The following is a 23,482-nucleotide window of genomic DNA, read 5'->3' on the forward strand; positions in this document are numbered from 1 at the left end:
GTCTTCACTTCTACTTTGCTTCTACTTTTTCCCTCTTCCAAACAGTTTTTGACCCAGAGGGGTCTTCATCCTCCATATTTCAGTTTTACCAGAAGGAACTGAAAGTACATGTAGTTTGTTTGTTTGTATCCTTAATGTAATCTCAGGAGACTCTAACAAATTATTACAGATCAGGAGAAATAGACAGTGCTAGAAGTTAGGTAGTATCTCCTAGGTGTTCCCAAAGCATATCATTCTAGCTGGTAGGATTTTACAGATTTCCCAACATGCATACCCATGTGATACCTCTGAATGATACTATTATCCCCAAATACTAATTATCCAAGAGAAAACACCTTCATGTTTCCTACCTCAGAATTACTCGGTTGTGGTTTTATCATGCATTTTCTAAGACTTTCACCCCCTGATCTAGAGAAATCCTTCTTGTCTTCCTTCCTCCAGGTTCTAGAACTGTTCATTCCCACCATCCACAGCAAGGCCACCATTAAATTTCCAAACACAAGCTCCCATTTTCTTGGGAAGTCCCATCACTCTGTCTAAGTGTTTGGGAGTCAGTGCATTCAAACTGATGTTGAGATTTTGTTTTCACAGAAGTAAATGTTAGAAGAACTTGGGAGAAGTACTTTCATATTTGTCAAAGTTGTATGGAGACATCTATTTTATAGTAGTGGATTCAACTAGGGAGTACTATTTCCCTTTTACATGGGATCTAAGTAATGTATATGATTTTAGGTGATATTTTGAACTTCAATTTCATGAAATATTTCAAGAACATGTAATTCTCTTTGATCCCTCTTCCCGTAGCTGGACATTTGCAGACCATTAAATGTCAAGCAAGAATTGAATTCACTAATTCCAATTACCTTACTTTAAGTAAGAGTAAATAGGCTATAAACATCTAGAAATTAGGAGACAGACTAAATGTTTTGTTTTTATGGTTATTTATATCCATTCCATCTTCTTATTAGATCATGTGAAACAAGAATTGAAGAATCAGAGACTATGCAGTCATAGCAAACATACTCAATACAAGTAGTCATCAATATAAGTAGATAAATTAAGGGGGGTGTGGGAATAAATGCCTTTCAGCAACATATTAATGGATCCAACATGTGTTCTGAGTAGTTTCTAAATTTTCCAATGGTAAAGCATTGGCTGTTTTCGATTAAAATGCTCAGTGTTGAAATTAAGTAATCTACATGGATATTCATTACATTCTAATCAGTTCACCTTTCTTTGTTCACAAGACTGTGACAATTGTATCAAAAATATATACAAAATTCAAAAAATATATATATATATACAAAATTCAAAATTCTTTAGATGAGAGATCCAATTGCTGATCCGCATGGGCACAATGGCTTACATATTTCTTTTTTACCTCTATGAATAACAGATTCTGTTATATTTAGTTATATTGCCAAGTATACAATTGTAAGAAAGACTCATTGATTAAGTGCCGTTACCCTCCTAATTCCTCTTTATTCCCAGTGCTTTGTTGATTAACCAAACATTTTCGTGTAATTAGATAATTATTTAAGGGGAGTAATAGAAACTGAGTTAGACAGTTTTTGAAATCTAAAAATGTACTGGACAAAACATTTATTTGATTTATGAAAAACACATTTAAACCTCTTCATTGAATTTAGAACTAAATATGATTAACACTTGATCTGCATTAGGTTAAAGCGGAATAGTTAGCGAGTTTTAATTTTTACCGTAACATTAATAGTCAAAAGGAGAAACAGAACTTTAAATTCAGACATCAGCTAAAAAATTATATCCTTAAGGACAATGACGTAAGTGATAAAGTTAGAATTTATGATTCATCGAAGATCATCTTGTGTTATGTAATTCATAATGTGACATTTTGTTTGGAGAAATAAGAGTATTTCTTACTATAGCTTCATAAATAAAAATTTAAATAAGAATAAAACTAAGCATAAAAATAATAACTCTGTAACTGTCATAATGTGATGATGATAATTGCCTAAAGGAAATCTACAAAATTGTCATCTGTTTTTAAGTCTGGAGGCTGTCCAAAGTCAGTGAGTTAAGCAGAAGAATCAAATATCAAGGTTGAAAATTCTGAAACTTCTCCTGATACAGCTTCATGTGTGGAGTAGTTGAATTGCTTAGCATAAGTTAAATTTTTCCATACTTGCCTTTTCCTCATTTCTTCCTCAACTTTAAGTTTATTGTAACTTGCTCTGTTGTTTAAACAGTAAAGAAGTTGATTTGCCAACTTTAAATTAGTTTATTCAATTATCCAAGAAATTCCCATATCATAACACACGAACTAAAGCAATGTTTTAACCTCCATTTAAATTTTTAATACATTTTTTTTTTTTATAGATTTATTTATTAATTTATTTATTTTTGGCTGCGTTGGGTCTTCGTTGCTGCCTGTGGGCCCTCTCTAGCTGCAGCCAGCGGGGGCCGCTCTTCGCTGTGGCGCAAGGACTTCTCACTGCGGTGGCCTCTTTTGTTGCGGAGCACAGGCTCTAGGCGCGCGGGCCTCAGCAGTTGTGGCGCGTGGGCTCCAGAGCGCAGGCTAACGCGTTGTGGCACACGGGCTCAGTTGCTCCGCGGCATGTGGGATCCTCCCGGACCAGGGCTCGAACCCGTGTCCCCTGCCTTGGCAGGCGGATTCTTAACCACTGCGCCACCAGGGAAGCCCTAAATTTTTAATACATTTTAATCTGATAGAAAATTAAGAGACCAGTCGTTAAACAACTCCAATATTCCTTTGTAATAATGCATCATACTGATGACCTACCACATGGTAATTCACATTGCTAGTCTGAAAAGTGATAGCAAGAGTCTGTATTTTAAAATTTAGTAAGACATTTTCTAAAAACAAAGATAACAATATATCTAACTCTATGAAATAACATGAAGCGCAACAGATAACGATGCCCCACCAAATGTCATCATTTGATGCCAACAAATAATATCAACATTTAATTTAAGTTGTTACTCGTTAATTAAAACTAGGCAATACACCTGAAAGTCAGCCAACTGAGTCTAACTCAGAACAGAAAAAGTGAGAAGTTCAGATAAAATATTTTCAGTGGAAGTACACACATGCACTGTTAAAACATGCGTTTAGATGCTACATCTGAGACTCAACCAAACATTAACAGGTGGTATGGAGGATCCTGTTTGATTTAGAACAGGTAAAGACTTATCTGTTTGTTTGTTGTTTGGCTTTTCCTTTCCGTATATCCCTCTTTTACTTTCACCTCTGTTCAAAATGAGTAAGGCAAATTCTGTGAAATGATGATATTTGAACACTGGCATTAAAACTGAGACTCATTGCTTGTTAAAAAAAAAAGGTCTCAAATGATCTCCAGAAGAATTCGGTAAATATGGGGTACCTTATAATAAACAAGCCTCCTCTGATTTTAACTCAATGGTACGTTATTTGGGCTTCAAGACATTTTGTCACTTTGTGGTAGTTTTTTGCTTAATGACACAAATGCTTTGGAGAGGACTTAGTGGCTGGGCCCATGCAGTGACTTTCACTTGGAATAATTGGACCCTTCTGTACTTGATTTTGGCTACATAGGTAATTATAGTCAGGGCTACATTATTACGTTTTGTGACTGCCTATTGTAAATCCAGACAAAGAACCTAATCACTGTCATATTATGCCTTGAATATGGGGTGGTTTCACTTAGTTGATGGATCCTTTTGAGCAATTCCTCGGCAGTCTTTTACTTCACTCTTCAGCTTCTGCATTACTCTAGTGTTCTGTTGTTTAAAAACACACACACACGCACGGTTCCTTCATATGTTTGCTTCTTCAGAATTATATCTTTTGGACTATGTATCACAAGGGCTTTACTGTTATCGAACAATCATGGTAATATGAAACCAATGAAACCAATGATCAGAAATCATAATTATTTAAATTAAGAAAAGCAGCAGAAAAATGCCCTTGCTGATACTTTTTTGCAAGAAACTATCGTACGTGGAGAACAATGTAATCATTTTTCTGAGACAGAATGAGGCTAGTAGACTAAATTTGGGTGATTGTCTACTTCAAATATTAAAAACGCAAATTTAGTCCAGAAGAGTCTGAATTATAATGAAATATTGGGGAAAGGGACTTCCCAAAGTCTACTTGAATCATGGCTCTGAAATAAGCCTATAGCTTGATTTAAACTTGTTTACAGACATGATACCCCACCCCCAGAATCACATTTTAATTTTTTTTAAAGGAATTATTCATTGTGATCCTGTTGTATAGATTTTTCCCTTATACTGAGGTTAATCTATGAATATTCACCTTAAAAATGAACATTGGTTTTGTCAATGTTCCTGGACTGTTACTCACTTGAAAGGTTTCCTGATCATCTTGAGAGCATAGTTGCTATTGTAGCTCATTGTAACCTCATGTGTATGTTGTAGATGGAACTTCAGAGGTTGCTTTATGGTATTTACCTAGTCCTCTTTTAAAAGAGAACACAAGCCTTTGGAAAAATATCATGGGATGAAATTAAAGCCCCGTCTCAAGAGTTCAACTTTAATTTTGAATCTTTTATTTTAGACAAATTTGTAAAGAATTTCAAGACCTCTTGAGCCAAGATAGATCACCGCTGGGATCCTCCAGACCCACTCCAATTCTAGACCTTGACATCCAGAGACACTTAACACATTTCAGGTAAGAATCATTTTTCAATTTGTTCAGACTCTCTTTTAAATTGTTAAAACCATCTTTATTAACCCAGACATGTTTGTAGTCCTATCACAGTTCCATTTAGAGATAAAACATATATATATATGGTGACTGCCTGAAATTTTTGAAATTCCAAGCACCTAAGATCAAATTGTAAAAATAGTTAAAGCATGAAGCACTTTGGATCAGAAAATTTATATCTTTGTGTGATTTCAAAGAACCTGTGACTGTGAGCACTATTATTTCAAACAATAGCACTTTTAGATCAGGATCCTGAAATCCTTTAAACAGTTCTTTACCTTGATTAGGTGAATCGTTGAATGGGCAGACGATGTGATAGAAACTAATGGGACACCCTAGACTGATTTTCCAGGAGTATATGCTAATGATTTCTCTGCAGTTAGAAACTGCGCATGGTTCTTAAGTTAGATCACACAAGCATATTTTAAAGAACCCAGGATGTATTATTGAAAGTATATCTTAAATTTCATTTTCTGAAATTCTTTGGAAGAGAATAGACTATTTTCCTTGGTTAATTTATGCCCTGGTTGCAATGTGGAAATGAACATGATAATTTTTCAGGTGCCTTCCAAATGTTAAACTCTAGAATTCTAATGCCTACATGACATTTCTCATCAATAAAAATTTTTATTTATCCTCTTTTTATTATTATCATTTAGTTTAAAAAAATCAATACTAAGGAAAGACCAACATAATTAAATTTCAAAATGCTTTCAATACCTCTCAATGATTATAATGCTTTTGAGGAAGATATTCTGTTATACAAAATAATGGATATTTAAGTCAGTTGGAATTTTATCTGCAACATCAGAGACTTTTAAATAAAATACTTAATTTTTCATCATGTCACAATACTCCTCAAGGTGTAATAGACACCTCTCTGAAGATTAAAGGATTTGTCTTCTAAAAATGCACCAAATGTAGGATAAGTTCCCAGGACTTTTCTTCTACCATTCAATTGGGTTAGTGAAGGTGAGTGTACTAAAACTGGGAGAAAGCGTAGTGCTCAAAAGTTAAGAGCAAAAGGCTTTGGAGTCAAGAGAACGGTCTTCAAATCCAGACCCTTAATACATCTGAGCTGGGTTATTTGGGGTAATGTATGTACTCTTCTCAAGCTTTTCTTTCCCTAGCTTTTAATGGAATAAGAACCACTCCATTACATGGTGGTAGTGAGCTAAAATGAGAAAATGAATACAGAGTAAGCATTCAATAAATGATATACTGTTTACTGCACCACTGATCCAAGTTTAAAAAGTACAAACTGCTCTACTATCATATCTGTACAAATTTTTTCCACATTTTTATTTGTATACATACTTAAGAGATGAATAGTTTTTACAGAAGTTCAATTCACAGCTTAATAATTTTTATACAAGTTCAATTCTGGATTTAAGGAAGTTTGTTGAGTTACAGATTTACTCCAAGAAGGAACTTACTGTTGGAATACAGAGAACTGGGGCTCTCTGTCATGTCTGCTAGGTCATTTCCAATCACAGAGGTCACAGCCTTTATTGGACAGTGAGCTGTCCTTTTTCAGGCTCAAAACAGACTACGGCATCAATGGGTAAATTGGATATCAGCTACAGTGTAAAATAAATAGGCACGCTATTTGTCTGTTTAGCGTACGCACGGTCTGCTAATTTGTTGATACCTGAGTCATCTGCCAACTCAATGCCACAGAACTCTTTAGAGAAAACTTTCATTTCTAAACTTGAGCTGCATGTTTCCTACACGTGCTTTATATGCTCTTTGGTTCCTCCCCATGCAAAATATAGTAACAAGCTAGTCTAGAATTACCCAGAGAAGCTAGTCTGATGTTTCCCAGAGAAAAGCTAAATATATGGTAAATTGTTCCTCCTCATTCTCCGTAAAAAAGAGATTACATTTTGGGTATAAAACTCTCGAGAAGATATACGGCTGCAGATTCTCGGTCACAACAATTTGAAACGTACAGCCATATCTTAACACATTTAACATTACATGGTATATCTACTTATAAAGGTATCACCTATAAAACTTTGGTATTATTGTTGATATGTTGAGTAGTTTGCTATCAGAAAGTTACGACTCCCATTTAATATTCTATTGTACATGTATGCCACATCTCGCTTATCCAGTCATCCATTAGTGGATACTTGGGTTGCTTCTACCTCTTGGCTGTTGTGAATAGTGCTGCTCTGAACATGGGTGTGCAAATATCTTTTGAAGATCCTGCTTTCAATTTTTTTGGATATATGTCCATAAGTAGAATCACTATGTCTATGGTCATTCTATTTTTAATTTTTGAGAAAATGTCATATTGTTTTCCAATGTGCCTGCACCATTTTACATTCCTACCAACAGGGCACAGGGTTCCAATACCTCTACCTCTTGTTATTTATTGTTGTGATTTTATTTGCGGGGCAGATAGTAGCTATCCTAATGAGTGTGAGGTGATATCTCATTGAAGTTTTGATTTGCATTTCCTTAATGATTATGATGTTAAGCATCTTTTAATATGCTTCTTGGCCATTTCTATGGCATCTTTGAAGAGCTCTTTATTCACATCCTTTGCCCATTTATAAATCTGGTTATTTGCTTTTTGTTGTTGAGTTGTAGGAGTTCTTTATATATTCTGGATATTAACCCCATATTAGATATACAATTTGTAAATATTTTCTCCCACTCTGTAGGTTGACTTTTTATTCTGTTGTGTTCTTTGATGCACAGAGGTATTTGATGTTGTTCAATTTGCCTATTTTTATTTTTGTTGCCTGTGTTTTTGGTGTTATATCCAGGAAATCCTTGCCATATCTAGTGTCATGAAGCTTTCCCCCAACTGTGTTTTCTTCTAAGAGTTTTAGGTCTTATGTTTAGATCTTTGATCCATTTTGAGTTAATTTTTGTATATGGTGTAAGATGTGTCCAACTTTATTTTTTTGCATGTCTTAAACAATATTCTTTTAAACAAAAGTTTTAAACATGGTTGACATTTCCAATTAAAATCCAAATTTAAGTCTCCTGATGTAAACCAAATTTAAATGTGTGGTTTTTTTGGTTTTTACTATGCATTTATTAAAAGTAGCCTCAATAAAATATCTTAATAGGACTGTAAAATCAACTTGTTGCCTGACCTTGGAAAAATACCTCACACTTTAGAATTGTAGCTCTTAAACCTGGGTTCATAGTGCAATTTCCCTTAGAGCTTTTTAAAAGTCTTGAGGCCAAAAAAAAAGAAAAAAAAAGTAGACAAAAGGGAATTCCCTGGCTGTCCAGTGGCTAGGATTCTGTGATTTCACTGCCGAGGGCATGGGTTCGATCCCTGGTTGGGGAACTAAGATCCTGCAAGCTGCATGGCATTGCCAAAAAAAAAAATCTTGAGGCCTGAAGTACACTTTTAAAGATCTGATTCAATAGGTCAAGTGAAGACAAACATTTCTAATTCTTTTTTTTTTTTTTTTTTTTTTTGCGGCACGCGGGCCTCTCACTGTTGTGGCCTCTCCCGTTGCGGAGCACAGGCTCCGGACGCGCAGGCTCAGCGGCCGTGGCTCACGGGCCCAGCCGCGGATGGGATCTTCCCGGACCGGGGCATGAACCCATGTCCCCTCCATCGGCAGGCAGACTCTCAACCACTGCGCCACCAGGGAAGCCCTCTAATTCATTTTTAAAGTGACACTGAGAATTATGTAAAGTTCTGTCTTATACTCTAATGAATTAAAGAACTTCTACATCTATTATCCTGCTAATAATCTGGGTAACAATGTGTTAGCATGGAAGATGTCTCTTTCATAATTTCCTACTGACGGTGGTAACTTTAATTTGATAGAAGCATCAGCTCAAGAGAAAAATGTGTTAGAAAGGAAACGTATCACATCTGACGTTGAAAACAGTCCATTAGCAGAGTCTGATTTTCCACTGTTTTTGCTGAGTGCTGTCTGGGAAAGAAGTAAGGAGAGAGTGTGACTGGATAAGCATAGAGACGACTCTGATTAGTAGCATCGACTCGTGCTACTATTTTATTTCGTCAGAATCTCCTTCCCAGTGCAAACCACTTGAATTACATCTTCCAGGGTGGCTGATTTGGTACCTGGAGAACGATGGCTTACTTTCAGCAGATTGAATATGTCTAGGTAGAGCTAGGGAATGATCTGGCCTTGTAAAGCCCAGATAACTACTTCCAGTTTTCTGTGGTAACTGACATATCAGGGTGCTCTGGGAAACTGTGGGGAGAGTAGTGACCCTTCTCGTGATTGACTCAGCCTGGAAAGCTGCTCGTTTCTATCAAAATGACAGGAGGCAGGTTTATCCATTATTTATAATTTACTGAGTACCATCCAAAGTGTATATTGCTTTAGAGAACAGAGCAGACACCACAGCATCTACTGGAAAGGGGAAGACGATTGATTGAAATCTGCGGAAGTCCCCACAGACACAGTTCCCCGGAATGGTAATGGTAATTAGACCAAGGTGGCGTGGGGCTTCATGGACAGAACAGACTCAGCTCAGATGAAACCAGAGCCCTAATTTTCTGAAATGTTAGGAATTCCCTTCTTTGAGTACTCAAGACATCTTAATAACTTTGCCCTTCTTTGTGTCTTATGTTCTCATAATATCCTTGAATCTAACGTCAAGCAAAAGCACGTTGAACAACGTAAATAAGGGGAGGAAGCTAGACTATTTTTAATGCTCAGTTCAGAGAAAACAACCTGTTGGAAAAATGAGGTTGTTTTCTTTCTCAACACCCACCTTGGGAGCATGATATTTTACTGTTTCTTGTATTTTACTGTGCTAAGGGCAGGTGGTGCAAAGATGACCAAAGGATTGTCCCATCTTTAAGTACTTCTGAAGTGGAAGACAGTTACATACAAAGCCTTAAAATATAACATAGAGAGACTATAAGAGTGTTAAGTAGAGTGCAGGTAATTACCTGGGATAATTGGGAAAGGATTTCCCCCTTTTTTTTTTACTGTAAATATTTTTTTATTGAAATATAGTTGATTTACAATACCGTGTCAGTTTCAGGTGTACAGCACAGTGATTCAGTTTTACATACATATGTATCTTTTTTTTTTCAGATTCTTTTCCCTTATAGGTTATTGCAAAATATTGAGTATAGTTCCCTGTGTTATACAGTAGGTCCTTGTAGGATTACCTCTGTCTATCCACAGTACTTAGCACATAGTATGTGCCCAATACCTATATGTTACTAAATGTAGAGTACGATACTAACTCTGTTTTGTCTTGGATATATTCTCCTCTGGTTCATTCCCAGGGCCTTGGTGTTTTCATTGGACCATGGGCTGGGGAAGTGAAATGTTCAATGTGCTTAAATTCTTCTATTTGAGTCACATAGTATACTGACATCACATCTTCTTAGAAATAGACCCTCCTACAACTCCCGTAACGCTTTGGAAGTAAGAAATGCATAGGCTGTCCCCGATGTCTGTGTTTGCTGGTGATTACATTCTCCTCATTGATTCTCAGTGTTGGAAGGCCCCTTACGTTCCCCACTCTCCTCCAACATTTGAATCTTCCCTCCAACATCCCTGTCAAGTTGTCACCCATCCCAGGCTCTATAACTTCCAGTGATAGGCTGCTCTTTTCGTGCCTCGGCATCCCTTCTATCTCTGACAACTCTTATTAGCAATGCCTTCCCTCCGTTGGGGCAAGATCTGTCTCCCTAACATTCCCACTCCTTGGGGGCCCTGTAGAGTCAGTTTAATCCTGTTTCCCTCCCAGTTTCTAGAGGCAGCGCTCATGTCTCTCTGAATTTTCTCTTCTTAGGCCGTTCATCCCCCTTCTCTTTGTGTTCTACGTATGACATGCATTCCAGTCAACTCAACTAGAATCTTCTGAGTGCTATGTGCTTGACAACACACTGAAGATAGGATGTGTATCTCTATTTAAATGTGAGCACGTCTTCTCCAAGGAGCCTAAGATGTGTATAGTTTTTGTTTTTATTTTTTCATTTTCTTGGGATGGGAAAATGGTGGGGAAGGTAACCAGGAGTGGAGGATTTTATTAATCTTGTGAAAGCATTTTTAGTGTCAGAAGAGAAATAAAGAAATTTCAATTAAATCTCTAATCCCAAAAGAAAACATCATAAAATAAATTACATGCCTAGGCTTAGATTTAAGAAACAGAATTATTGACTCCTTCAGGATGTTCTGCCAGTTCAAGGGGACTTCGAAGACCATTTTATTTAAGAATGTTGGAAATAATAGGCCTGAATTGTGAAGGGAAAAAAATCCTATGTTTTCCACACTGAAGCTCCTTTATGTAAGGCTGAAATTAAACTTTAAAACTTTAACCTAGACTCCAAAAGTGCACTTACATTCTCAACTGCGAAGAAAAACATATCTGTAAGTGGTCTTATTCACTACTTAAATAAAAAAGGACAGCCTGTATTTGCATAAGAGAAAAAATCCTCTTTCCCTTGAAGGAAAACTTTCAATAGAAAAAAATGTAGACTATAAAATAAAACAGGCAACAGTTTTCACTTCCTTAGCAGATAAGTGGAACCATGATGCCCTTCGTGCACGAATCTACATTACATTACTTACCTTTACTTAACGTTAAGCAGGAAATTAAAGTGTAAATCAGTTGCCAGTATTTATTGTCCTTCACAAAGTGCGTGGCCCCAAACCAAATGCTGCAGGAGTTATGAACATAAAAACATCTATTGCAGGTCATTTGATGACATTTTAATGGATTTTTAGGTTCAGCACATAGGAGACTGGTAATTCAAACAAGAGAAACCAGAAGCAACTGTTTCTAATAAAAATTTGCAAACATTGTCCCCTAACAATTACATGTGAATAATTTGGTAAATTTGTATTTAAATAATTTCTATCTTTGTTGGTCTGTGGGTTGGGGGAGAGACAGCACGAAATCACGGGCAATACTCAGAATGGATGTCAGGGCGTCTAGCTCAGTCTCCTCTCGGTTTCCGGCTGGAAGTGTGGATTTAGAGCAGACATTTACCAGTCTGGCCTCTGCAGGTTCATCTGTAAATTGACAACAGTTAACCTGGATGATCTTGAAGGCTCCTTCTAAGCTTCTTTATTCCATTCTCCATTTACTGCTCAATCAATCATTTATGCTGTGTTTCCATGTGATCTCGCTTCCTCTCTCTGTTGTAGCAACTTGTTCATTTAAAAAAGTCAACAGCTGATGGAAACCATATATTTGGTGGTGAGCACACTGTTGTATATACAGAAGTAGAAATATAATGTGCACATGAAACTTACATAATGTTATAAACCAAGGTTACTTCAATAAAAAAAATTCCCCAGAAGTCAACAGTTGACTAAATTCATCTAAGAGAGCACGAGTCCTCAGCTTAGCATTTTCCTTCCCCTATTCTACAAAGAAAATATGGATTGTCTGATAGGGAGAAATATAAGGACATGGTTAATTTATCCCCCAAAGCTCTATTTCCATATGTAAAAAATAGGGTGGAGATATAAAAAAAAAATGTCTTTACCTTCAAAAAATTGACTTGGATGTGATTGACTTTGGTCTCTCCTAATGTGTGTGCAATGATTATACCCTTAGCTTCCTTTGCTAATGCGATGGAGTGAAGTAAAATGGAATCACAAAGACTCAATCCCTTTGGGACCTCAGAGTAAGTGGCTGAGAAAAACAGGAGAAATGTGACCTTAGAGTGGTGGATAGGCAATCACATCTCCCAACCTGACAGAGGTTCAGGACAGTCATAAATGCACTTCTCCAAAGTGAGTTTCATAGTCCCATGAGCTGCTCCTTGAAAGTGTGTCATGGTCAAGTGTTTTTTTTGGCTCAAGAAACCCTGACTACCATACTCCTCTAGAGGTACGCCAATGCAATTATAAGCTCCCAAAACTGTTTTTGAATGGAAGGAATGCTTAGCTTCCTGTCTCCAAAACTTGATCACAGAAACTGTTTTTTTCTCAGAATACCTATTAACATTCCATGGAACTAAGGCTCTGCAGAAGTTCTTGGGGGAAATGCTGGAAAAGTTCATCTTCCTCTTTTACCCAGGGAGGTTAGCCAACCCGGTATTTAGGTGTCATTTCTTGGCTCTAAGGGAACACGCCTAACTCCCTAGCTACGTTTAAACTATTCGGTACTGTTTCTAAAATACTGATGTTTTGGACCCATCCCAAACCAATTAAATCAGGATCTCTGAGGTGGGACTCGCACGTTGGCATTTTAAAAAATAAACTCCCTGGGTGATTCTTGCGTGTATCTAAGGTTGAGAACCACCAGCTAAAGAAACCATAGAACATTTGTGGGTGCTGTTAAGGCCTTGCTAACAAGTGGGTTGCTACTCACTGCCAGAGAACCATATACCTTAATTATGCACCTCAGTTAAACTCCATTTTAAAAGCCCTGGGGGCTAGGGGATAATATAATTTATGTAGAAAATAAGCACAATCAGTCAGTTTCCTTTTTCTCTGCTTCCTCAACCAGTTTGGCTAGAAAGGATAGATGCCATCAAGTTCTGGGTGCTTAAGACCCAGCTGCTTTCCTCGGGCTGAGGTCTCTTCCCATGACCTATATTCAGGAGTTGTGCCACTTCAGAGAGATGAAGCATCTTCCCCTCATGGTTCTGAAAAGAACTAAGGTTTTACAGAGAGGCCCCACAATCCTTTGCTGGTGTTCTCCAGGGTCTGTCTCCCAGCCTCCTGCCCTCATGGCTGTTCTCACGAGTGGAAGAAGGCGTTTTTCCCTCTGCCACCTAAAAGAGTAGTGAGGAGTACAGACTGAGCCTCAGGCTACAGTTGGATCTAAACCTGCAGTCTCTGAATAATCCAGGAGAGAAGGAAAAGGAGGCTTGTCTTCCCTTTAAATCTTGCTGCCTGCATGCCTCCCAGAGGCCGGAAAGCAGAACTGAGGTTGATAACAGTGGCATCTCTATGCTATTCGGAAAATCAAAGGTACATGAGACCAAACACCCACTGGAATGATGCAACATAACAAAATAATAGGAACAGTAGCCCAAACTATTTCAACCTTTACACACACCAAAAACTTTTCCAGATAGAAAGTTGAAATTTGACAAAAAAAAAATCAGCTTTTGCTTTAATTATCTAAATGACGATGGTAGAGTATTTTCTCTTGATTTTCAGTCTTCTAGCCTGTAGTATAATAGTATCTACTACTTCCAGCTTTTTGTATCCCAAAAGAAAGCTAGAAGAATCCGTCCTTAGTTGTCAGACACAACTGAGTGAGGCAGTCCTCAGTGGCAAATAGGAATGAGACTTTTATTTTCCTTTTAATCCTGTTAAATCAGTGTTCCCTTAGTAGGTGGAAAGGATGTGTTTGAGCCTAGGCCCAACTCTTTTTTTTAAATTCAAGTACAGTTGACTTACAATATTATATTAGTTTCACGTGTACAGCACAGTGATTCAGTATTTTTACAGATTATACTTTATTAAATGTTATTATAAGATAATGACTGTAATTCCCTGTGCTCTACAGTATATCCTTGTTGCTTATCTATTTTATACAAAGTAGTTTTATCTCTTAATCCTATAACCCTAACTTGCCCCTCCCCCCTTCCCTGTACCCTCTGGTAACCACTAGTTTGTTTTCTGTATCTGTGAGTCTGTTTCTGTTTTGCTATAGTCATTCATTTGTATTATTTTTTTAGATTCCACGTATAAGTGATTTCATACAGTATTTGTCTTTCTCTGTCTGACTTATTTCACTAAGCATGATATTCTCTAGGTTCATCCACATTGCTGCAAATGGGAGGTTTTAATTTTGTGTGTGTGGCTAATACATACCACATCTTCTTGGTCCATTTATCTGTTGATGGACAGTTGGGTTGCTTGCATATGTTGGCAATTATAAATAATGATGCTCTGAACATTGGGGTACATGTATCTTTTTGCACTAGTGCTCTCGTTTTATTTTTTCTGGATATATACCCAGGAGTGGAATTGCTGGATCATACTGATAGCTCTATTTTTAGTTTTTTGAGAAACCTCCGTATGGTTTTCCACCAATTTACATTCCCATCAATAGTGTATAAGGGTTTCCTTTTCTCCACATCATCACCAGCATTTGTTATTTGCAGACTTTTTGATGATAGCCATTCTGACAGGTGTGGGGTGATGTCTCGTTGTTTTGATTTGAATTGCTCTAATAATTAGCAATGTTGAGCATCTTTTCATGTGCCAGGCCCAACTCTTGCCAAGATAGGAAGAATTCAGGGGAAGATTCCATAGGAATTTGCTTTAGGCTATGTTTTAGAAAATTGCCTGAGTGGTTTAATTTGAATTCGTTTAGACAAATCAATTAAAGTAATGATAAAACATTTCCGAAGGACAATTAGAGCAATATGGAAACAGCTTTGTACCATGTCTCTAGCGGACAAGAAAGGTGGTGAAATGTAAACCATATTTACTTAGATTAAGGAAAGTTAAGCAGCTCTTGTTCCTCTGGTATATGTTCATTCAGAATCCTATATTAACCTGTATTCCAAGTAAGCACTGAAGCTTTGGAGAGTCTAAAGATAAATATGTAAGGCCTTGTCCACAAGCAAAAGAAATTCATTTAGCCAGAGATCACAGGGAGTTTGTGAAATTTCTATTATAATTATAATTCCTCATCATTAATGTCAAATAGTTTGTAAGTATAAATACTGTTGGAGTTAAAGATGGGTTGTTAATAACACCTTATTCGCAAAATTACACAGGGAAAAAGGATTATAATTTATTCTTTTTCAAATAGCAATCTCTTTTCTACCATCCTCTATTTCCTCTTTCATTTCTGTCTCAATTTCTTCAGTTTTAATCCCACTGATAGAGAATACATTTTGAACTGTTGCAGTATATTTTCCTTTAAAAATTTAAAATCTATATCTATAGGATGTATTCAGGTTAATAAAAACAGTGTTAAGTCAACAACATGTACATGTGCACGCACACTCAAACACCGTCTCCCTAGAAAGGGTGGTTCTACCCTGTGGTATCTCTCCAGCTGCTGAGATGTGAACACACTTTAACACTTAGGGGGAAAGTCAAAAGTAGAGCTTCACCTCTGGATCCAGCAAACAGCCAATTTGAAGAGATGGTTTATGTGGAAGAAAGATGCTCTAAAGAATGTTAATTAGGAAGTCTAGCAAAATAGGAGTTTTTAAAACCACGAATAAAATTAAGAAGATGACTGTTAAATATAAGTTACATTTTCTAGAACATCAGGTGCGTAAACTTCAGCAGTCTGGATTTTCTCAGCAGGTGTCTGTCAGAACCCTGCTCCTCAGGGTGAAATAGGAAAATTAAATCAATGAGCTGGAATCTGCTTAGACAGAGAGAGAATAGTTCAAGGTAAATGGAGTTCTAAGCCTGACTAGCTATGATCTGAAGCTCACATTTTGATCCTCCCTTTATGGTTTAGACTTACTGATTTGGTGTGCCTTTTCCCTAAGAATTGCTTGAGTCAACTCTCTCCCTCTCTCAATATACCGCAAACAGATATGTTTTCCTTAATCTTTCCTAAATTTCACATCATTGATTTAGCCCACCAACTAAGCTTTTTACCAGATGAAGGTATTTCAGCACTTCGGTTCTGCTAACCAGTGCAGGAATTTTTCTCTCTGTTTTAATACCAGCCATTAAGTTACAAATCCATGACGCTGTCAATCACATTGTCAATTAAGATGTGGAGGAGAGTGGGATTAATGGGAAGGTCTTGCAGCACTCCACTGGAAACTGAGGACCCTTTAGCCCTTGTTAACTCAATTATTACTGAAGCCATGCAGCATTTCAGCGATCACTTCTATTTCTTAAATATTAGCCCTTACATTAGTAATAACCCATTACATGAACAAATTGCAATAATCCCATTCAATGGAATACCTACCAGCAATAAAAAGAAATAATCTATTGATAAACACCAAAACATGGATGAATCTCAAAATTATTAGGCAGAGTGAAAACAGACAGTCATAAAAGTCTATAGACTTCATGATTCAATTTATACGACATTCGGGGGAAAAAGTAAAAACTATAGAGATAGAAATTAGAACACTGATTCCCAAGATCTGGGGGTGGGGAAAGTACATTGACCGAAAGGGATCACGAGAAAATGTTTTGGGTAATGGTGGTCATTACACAACTGTATGGGTTTGTCAAAATTCAACGAACTATATACCTAAAAGGGCTAATATTATCGTATGTAAATATAAAGTCGGTATACCTGATTTTTTAATATATCCCATTTTAAGAAATTCGTTAAGGACTAATTAAATGGAGTTTAATAACCTAGAATTTCTAAAATCTGCCTCTTTTCTCCTGCTTTAATTATTAAGGCACGTTACTCTGTTCCATTTCACTACTTCCTCCCCATTTTCCATGATTTTTCAAAGGTTCCCTAACCACTCAAGTGTCTCAGAAACACATGCCTCTGTTTTCCTTATCCTGAAATAGGAGTTTCCTATACTTGAAAAAAAAAGTTGCAGTTCCATTAATACCATTGCCAGTTTTAAAGATTAAACTCTTTGAAAAGAAAGCGAAGTTTCTTAATTACCATTGAATCTTTCACTTGCTAAGGTAGCACTCTCTCCCCCAGGCCTCTCTCTGCATTGTTCCTCTTCCTCATTCTTGGAACAGAACTTCAAACTAAATCCTACAGGCCTGGGCAACAGAGTCTCCTGAATGAAACCGAGGAAACTTTAGTCTTTGCTAAGTCAATTATTCCGTACACGGGAGTCCCACCTCTTCTTCCTCAAGGCTGCTGCCTCCTGGAAGTGATAAATGCCCAGATGCTGGCAGCAGACGACGTCAGGTAGAGTGTATGTTGACAGTAGGAGTGCTCTACCTCAGTCCTGTTTGTTTTAGTTGTTGCTGTTGCCTGGTGGTTTGGTTTTATTTTGTAACAACCCTTCGTATTTTTCTTTTGTTAAGATTAGACTCTAACTTTCTTTTAAAATTGAATTTCATTTATTTATATTTTATTTTTGCCTGTGTTGGGTCTTCGTTGCTGTGCGTGGGCTTTTCTCTAGTTGTGGCGAGGGGGGGCTGCTCTTTGATGCGGTGTGCCAGCTTCTCACTGCGGTGGCTTCTCTTGTTGTGGATCATGGGCTCCAGACACACGGGCTTCAGTAGCTGTAGCACGCGGGCTCAGTAGTTGTGGCACTTGGGTTCTAGGGCGCGCGGGCTCAGTAGTTGTGGTGCACGGGCTTAGTTGCTCCGTGGCATGTGGGATCTTCCCAGACCAGGGATCAAACCCGTGTCCCCTGCATTGGCAGGCGGATTCTTAACCACTGTGCCACCAGGGAAGTCCGAGACTCTTAAGTTTTGATTACCAGTTTATGGTAAGAACTCAAGCCACAGATTGTCGGGGATACATATAACATCTTATCTGCCACTTATGTTAAAATCTAGGATACTTCGATGATCACTTATGCTCTAAGTGATATGGCTGCATATAGCTCCCACTTTGATGATGAGATCTTACCCTCACTTATCTTCTTCCCATTGTCTTCTCTGGGCTCTAGTTTTACGTTTTTGGTGGGGAATGTTATTCCTTTCTCCTCAGAATTCTATTTAAGTTTTCTCATCACTTTGGCAAGTTTCTATCCTTTGGCAGGAGCTCATCTTTTTCAATATCTTAATCGAGGGAACAGGAAACTAACTCCTTTTTTTCCAATATCATCCAAGGTACTTTGAAGGTTGAGTGGTTTTTATATTGGCTGAAAAAAAAAAGAGGGAGGACAAACAAAGGTACACAAGCAGGAATGACCATCGTAGGTTTGAGGATAGAGAAGAGATAAGCCTTTCAAAAATAAAATAATAGAACATATGATTATAAAGGGTGAAGGAAGGAGAGCTGGAAAATGCAAATACACTAAGAAATCTGATACAACATTTGTATTGTCTGCCACTGTTCAGCAAACTGTTTTAAACGTGGCATGAAGATGATACATCTATTTTTTTTTTTTTTTTTTTTTTTTGTGGTACGCGGCCCTCTCACTGTTGTGGCCTCTCCCGTTGCGGAGCACAGGCTCCGGACGCGCAGGCTCAGCGGCCATGGCTCACGGGTCCAGCCGCTCCACGGCATGTGGGATCTTCCCGGACCGGGGCACGAACCCGAAGATGATACATCTAGAACAATGCTGATTGTCTCTCTAATTTGTCTACTTGAGGACAAACTTTTAGATGAATTTAAATTTAGAAGGACTTCTATATTTTGACAACCTACTTCAAACCATCATGGCTGCTGTTTAGCCCAGGTAATATTTACTTGTGAAATGCTCTCTGATATTAATCTGATGAAAATAGATGCAAATGCCAACTATAACATAAAGATTAAATCTGTGGCTAAAAAATAATATTTTCTAAGGGCAAAAAAATGACCTTATCAAAGATTTTAGAGATTTGACTATAGTGTGTTACCTTACAGATAGATGACCTTAGTTTATTTTCTGTCTAGGACTGAAAATCAGCCTCTTCTTTCTGTTTTTCTCTTATTTTTCTGTAGACTCTACATTATCCCTTTTCTCCTTTTCGTATGTCACTGTGAATGAGATATATACCTATTTTTCAGGAATGGCTGGGGCTAAAAGACAAACATGACATTCCCAGAAATTCTCTTAATCATTCTGTGATTTCACATTTTGCTCTGTGTTGTTCTCGTATAATATTAGATTAATTATTTAGATTCATAAACCTTACTGAAAACTGCTAGAACAGAGGCTATACCTTGCTTTTAGCATCATCCTGTGTAGTGTTCCATGCATAATTTTGATGTGCAGGTAATGTGAAATCAAGGATATTAACAACATTTACATAATGTTTTTTATGCTGAATGATAACACTTCGAGTCCTTACTTTTTTTTTTTTTTTTTGCGGTACGCGGGCCTCTCACTGCTGTGGCCTCTCCCGTTGCGGAGCACAGGCTCCAGACGCGCAGGCTCAGCTGCCGTGGCTCACGGTCCCAGCCGCTCCGCAGCATGTGGGATCTTCCCGGACCGGGGCACGAACCCGTGTCCCCTGCATCGGTAGGCGGACTCTCAACCACTGCGCCACCAGGGAAGCCCAAGTCCTTACTTTTCTTATGTTGACTGTTTCACAGTTTGAGACTTATCTGTTGAGATAAGTGGTTTTTCAACATCTATATCCTTCTGTCATGTCCTTGGTTTTAAGAAGTGTGCCATAAGCATTATACCAGTGAATTGAAGCTTAGTGCTGGAAAGAAACTTGCAGATGTTTTCATCAGACTGTTGTTGTCTTACAAGGCTACATAACTTCCCACAAATCACGCAGTGCCCAAGGTTGAAGGCAGTGTGAAGAACTCTGCACAAGGAGGTCTCAATCCAGGGCAAAGGTGACAGTGCAGTTTACTAAAGACCAGGTACATATTTTAGAAGGAAGGAAGGCCATCAGTCAAGAAGGGATGCCAGCCTGAGAATTTTTCATTATGGCAACCACTCTTCTCAACATGGAAAAGTAAAACATTTATACAGACCCACCTACTTTGTATCTGGCCTTTTAGAACCCTGGTCTTAGACAGGAAAGTGAGGAGGAATGATCTTCCAGGTCTACAAGTCTGCCCATAGAACAAAGTTAAGTTAGAGAAGCTGAGCTAAAACTGTCAACAGAATGCGATTTCTCACAGAGAAGGTGTAAAACGCACCCACAGCCTGAGAGGAACATAGATAAGCACAGAGGCAGTACGGAATTTCTCAGGCAGATTATTCAACATTTCTGGATATCAGTTTCTTCACCTGTAAAGTGGAAATAATAATACTTACTTCTTACAGTTGTTGACAGGATTATGTGAGGAGGTACAGAATAAAGCAGTTAGAGCAGGGCCTGGCATGTGGTCAGGACTCAAATATTGGCTATTAACCTTAATGTTTACCCAACTGGAACTAAATTCTGTATATTCAGCCTAGATGAAAAGGGGAGTCACAACTGAGAGAACACGGCAATAGAGAGGAAAAACAAATTATCTAATGGTACGAGGAGCCCTGAACAGGAGTGAAACAAAAGAAAAGAGGCAGTTTTTGCCCAGGGCCAAGCATCTAGACACTAATAGATGGCTTCATTTGGTTCTTTCTTGCAGGTGCCGCCATGATTAGTTCTTCTAGCACTTCAGTTAATTCCATTTAGTCCTTCCTCCCCGATTAAGTCCTAAAACATTTGGATTCCCCTCTACTTATATCATTGGAGATATAGAGCTGAAGTCAGTTTTCCTGCTCAGCAATGCAACGTATGCATCTGCTTGAATTATGATGATGCCTTATATTACAAACTTTGGTATACATAGTTGGCAAAACATTGACCAGTCTTGTTTTCTAAATAATTGGAGACTGAAATCTTTTTTTCTTTTTAACATACGCTAATTATGACTTAGGCATAGGGCAGGCTTTGTAAAATGTCTGGATGAAAGATGGTGGCAACCTATAAAATATAAAGGACATGCGGAAAAATTTACTCTCAGCGTGAACGTTCCACAGCCAACAATAGCTACCATTTATTGGAGCACTTCCTAAAAGTCTGGCATCGTCTTGAGTCTTATGTGTGTATTAACAGAGCAACAACTCCATGTGCTAATCTTATTATTATCACCACTGAGGCATATCAATAGGCTGCCTGAGATCCTAAATCCCTCATCTGCAATATTTTAAGATCTTGTAATTTTTGCCCCTAAAGATTACATACCCTGGGCTTCCCTGGTGGCACAGTGGTTGAGAGTCCGCCTGCCGATGCAGGGGACGCAGGTTTGTGCCCCGGTCTGGGAAGATCCCACATGCCGCGGAGCGGCTGGGCCCGTGAGCCATGGCCGCTGAGCCTGCGCGTCCGGAGCCTGTGCTCCGCAACGGGATAGGCCACAACAGTGAGAGGCCTGCGTACCGCAAAAAAAAAAAAAAAATTACATACCCTCAGAAGGATAACTAGCTAGTTAACAGATTGTGAAGGATGGTACTATTTGATTTTAAAACTGCTAATGGGACTTCCCTGGTGGCGCAGTGGTCAAGAATCTGCCTGCCAATGCAGGGGACACGGGTTTGATCCCTGGTCCGGGAAGATCCCACATGCCGCGGAGGAACTAAGCCTGTGCGCCACAACTACTGAGCCCACTCCCCCTAGAACCCAAGTGCCACAACTACTGAAGCCTGCTTGCCTAGAGCCCGTGATCCACAACAAGAGAAGCCACCACAATGAGAAGCCCATGCACCGCAACAAAGAGTAGCCCCCGCTTGCCACAGCTAGAGAAAGCCCGCACACAGCAACAAAGACTCAATGCAGCCAAAATAAATAAATAAAAATTAATTAATTAATTTTAAAAACTGCTAATATCACAATAACTGTAACAACCTTGGGCTTGTTAGCAATTAATGGCTTCATATATTGAATATACAATATATATGCCATGCTATTTATAGATAGATATAATATATGCATGATATATGTCAGTCATGTTTTTCTATATTTTACAAGATATGAGTTATGGGGAGAACCTGGCAGTGTCACTGCAGAAACAATGGACGCAAATGAACCATCTGGGTGGGTTTTGTTCACAGAAAGAATGAATCTACACTTACGTGTTTGTTCGGCTAGAGATGATATTTGTTGTGGTTGGAAGGGCTACCGATGCTGAAGTTGCTCCAGCCCTCCCTATGCTGGCTCACTAGTTATGATTATTAATGAATTAGTCAGCTGCGGAAACCCCCCAAAAGAGTGGCTTCCATTAGATAGAATTTTATTTTTCTCTCATTTAGGAGACCGGAGGTGAGTAGGTTCCTGCCATCTTGTTTTGTCCTCAGCTGCACTGCTCCATAGCTATTTTGAGAGGAAATAGAAGGCACACCCTCTCCTTTTAAGCAGGTGGGAATTGCAAACATCACTTCCTCTGTGGTCTATAGTGGAAGGATTAGCTCTGTGTCTAAACTTAGCGGCAAGGAAAGCTTGGGAATGTTGTCTCCAGCGGGATGGCCTTGTGCCCAGATAGAACTCCATAACCTTGAAGAAGAGAAGAATGAAGTTAGAGGAGCAGCTAAACACCAGGCACACTCGGCCAATTTTGATCTCTTCTCGTGTGATATATGCTTATATAAGCATATGTCCCGTTCTTAAGAAAACGAGATGATTCCCACACTATAGAAAGTTGTATTTTCTGGCTTTCTTAATGAGATCGAGACTCAGAGTCAAGTCGTGCGTTGAACACTCAGAGCTGCTAATAATTAGTGCCTATCAAGTCTATCAGTGACGTTTTCTTCCAGATAGTCCCTGAATTTCTTATTGTTCAGAGCAATACATTGACTTGCGTCTACCTTCCACAATGCTTGGCGCCGTTTCGGATCACAATAAATGCCTGTTTAATGGACTGTTCTGGATTAAATGGGGGGATCTGTTGCCCCATATCATACTGCAAATTGCTCATCTCTTTTTCCTACCGCTTCTCATTTCCAGTTTGATCACTCATGGCTTTGGGACCCCAGCAATATGCGCAGCCCTAAGCACTTTCCAAACAGTCCTCAGTGAAATGCTAAACTACTTGGAAAAACACACTACTCACAAAAATGGCGGAGCGGCGGATTCTGGCCAAGGACATGGCACCTCGGAGAAAGCCCCCCTGCGGAAAACTTCAGAGGCTGCTGTGAAAGAGGGCAAAACAGAAAAGACAGACTAGCTACATCAAACAGAATCTATTTCCAGAGAGTCTTGCTGCTGATATTTTTTCTAATATATATATCATTGAGGGTGATTAATCTTCCGTGGACCAAATCTCTGCCCTCCCCCAACCCTCCATAAAAAACAAAAACGGAAATGAAAACTGAAACAAAAAAGGACAAAACCA

The 23,482-nt window shown here is 38.5% G+C and overlaps 1 protein-coding gene across 1 annotated transcript in view; it reads left to right on the forward strand.

Annotated features, from left to right (window-relative positions):
• The window catches only part of TFAP2D (transcription factor AP-2 delta), a 55,250-nt gene extending 31,768 nt beyond the window's left edge, over positions 1-23,482 (forward strand). The window contains exons 7-8 of the mRNA XM_024766297.1: positions 4,556-4,669; positions 23,095-23,482. Of these exons, the coding sequence (XP_024622065.1) occupies positions 4,556-4,669; positions 23,095-23,314 (334 nt within the window). The 3' untranslated portion in view covers positions 23,315-23,482. The remainder of the gene's footprint in view (positions 1-4,555; positions 4,670-23,094) is intronic.

Source organism: Neophocaena asiaeorientalis, unplaced genomic scaffold (assembly GCF_003031525.2).
Source record: "Neophocaena asiaeorientalis asiaeorientalis breed wild unplaced genomic scaffold, Neophocaena_asiaeorientalis_V1.1 scaffold46, whole genome shotgun sequence".
In the NCBI taxonomy this organism is placed as follows: Eukaryota; Metazoa; Chordata; class Mammalia; order Artiodactyla; family Phocoenidae; genus Neophocaena; species Neophocaena asiaeorientalis.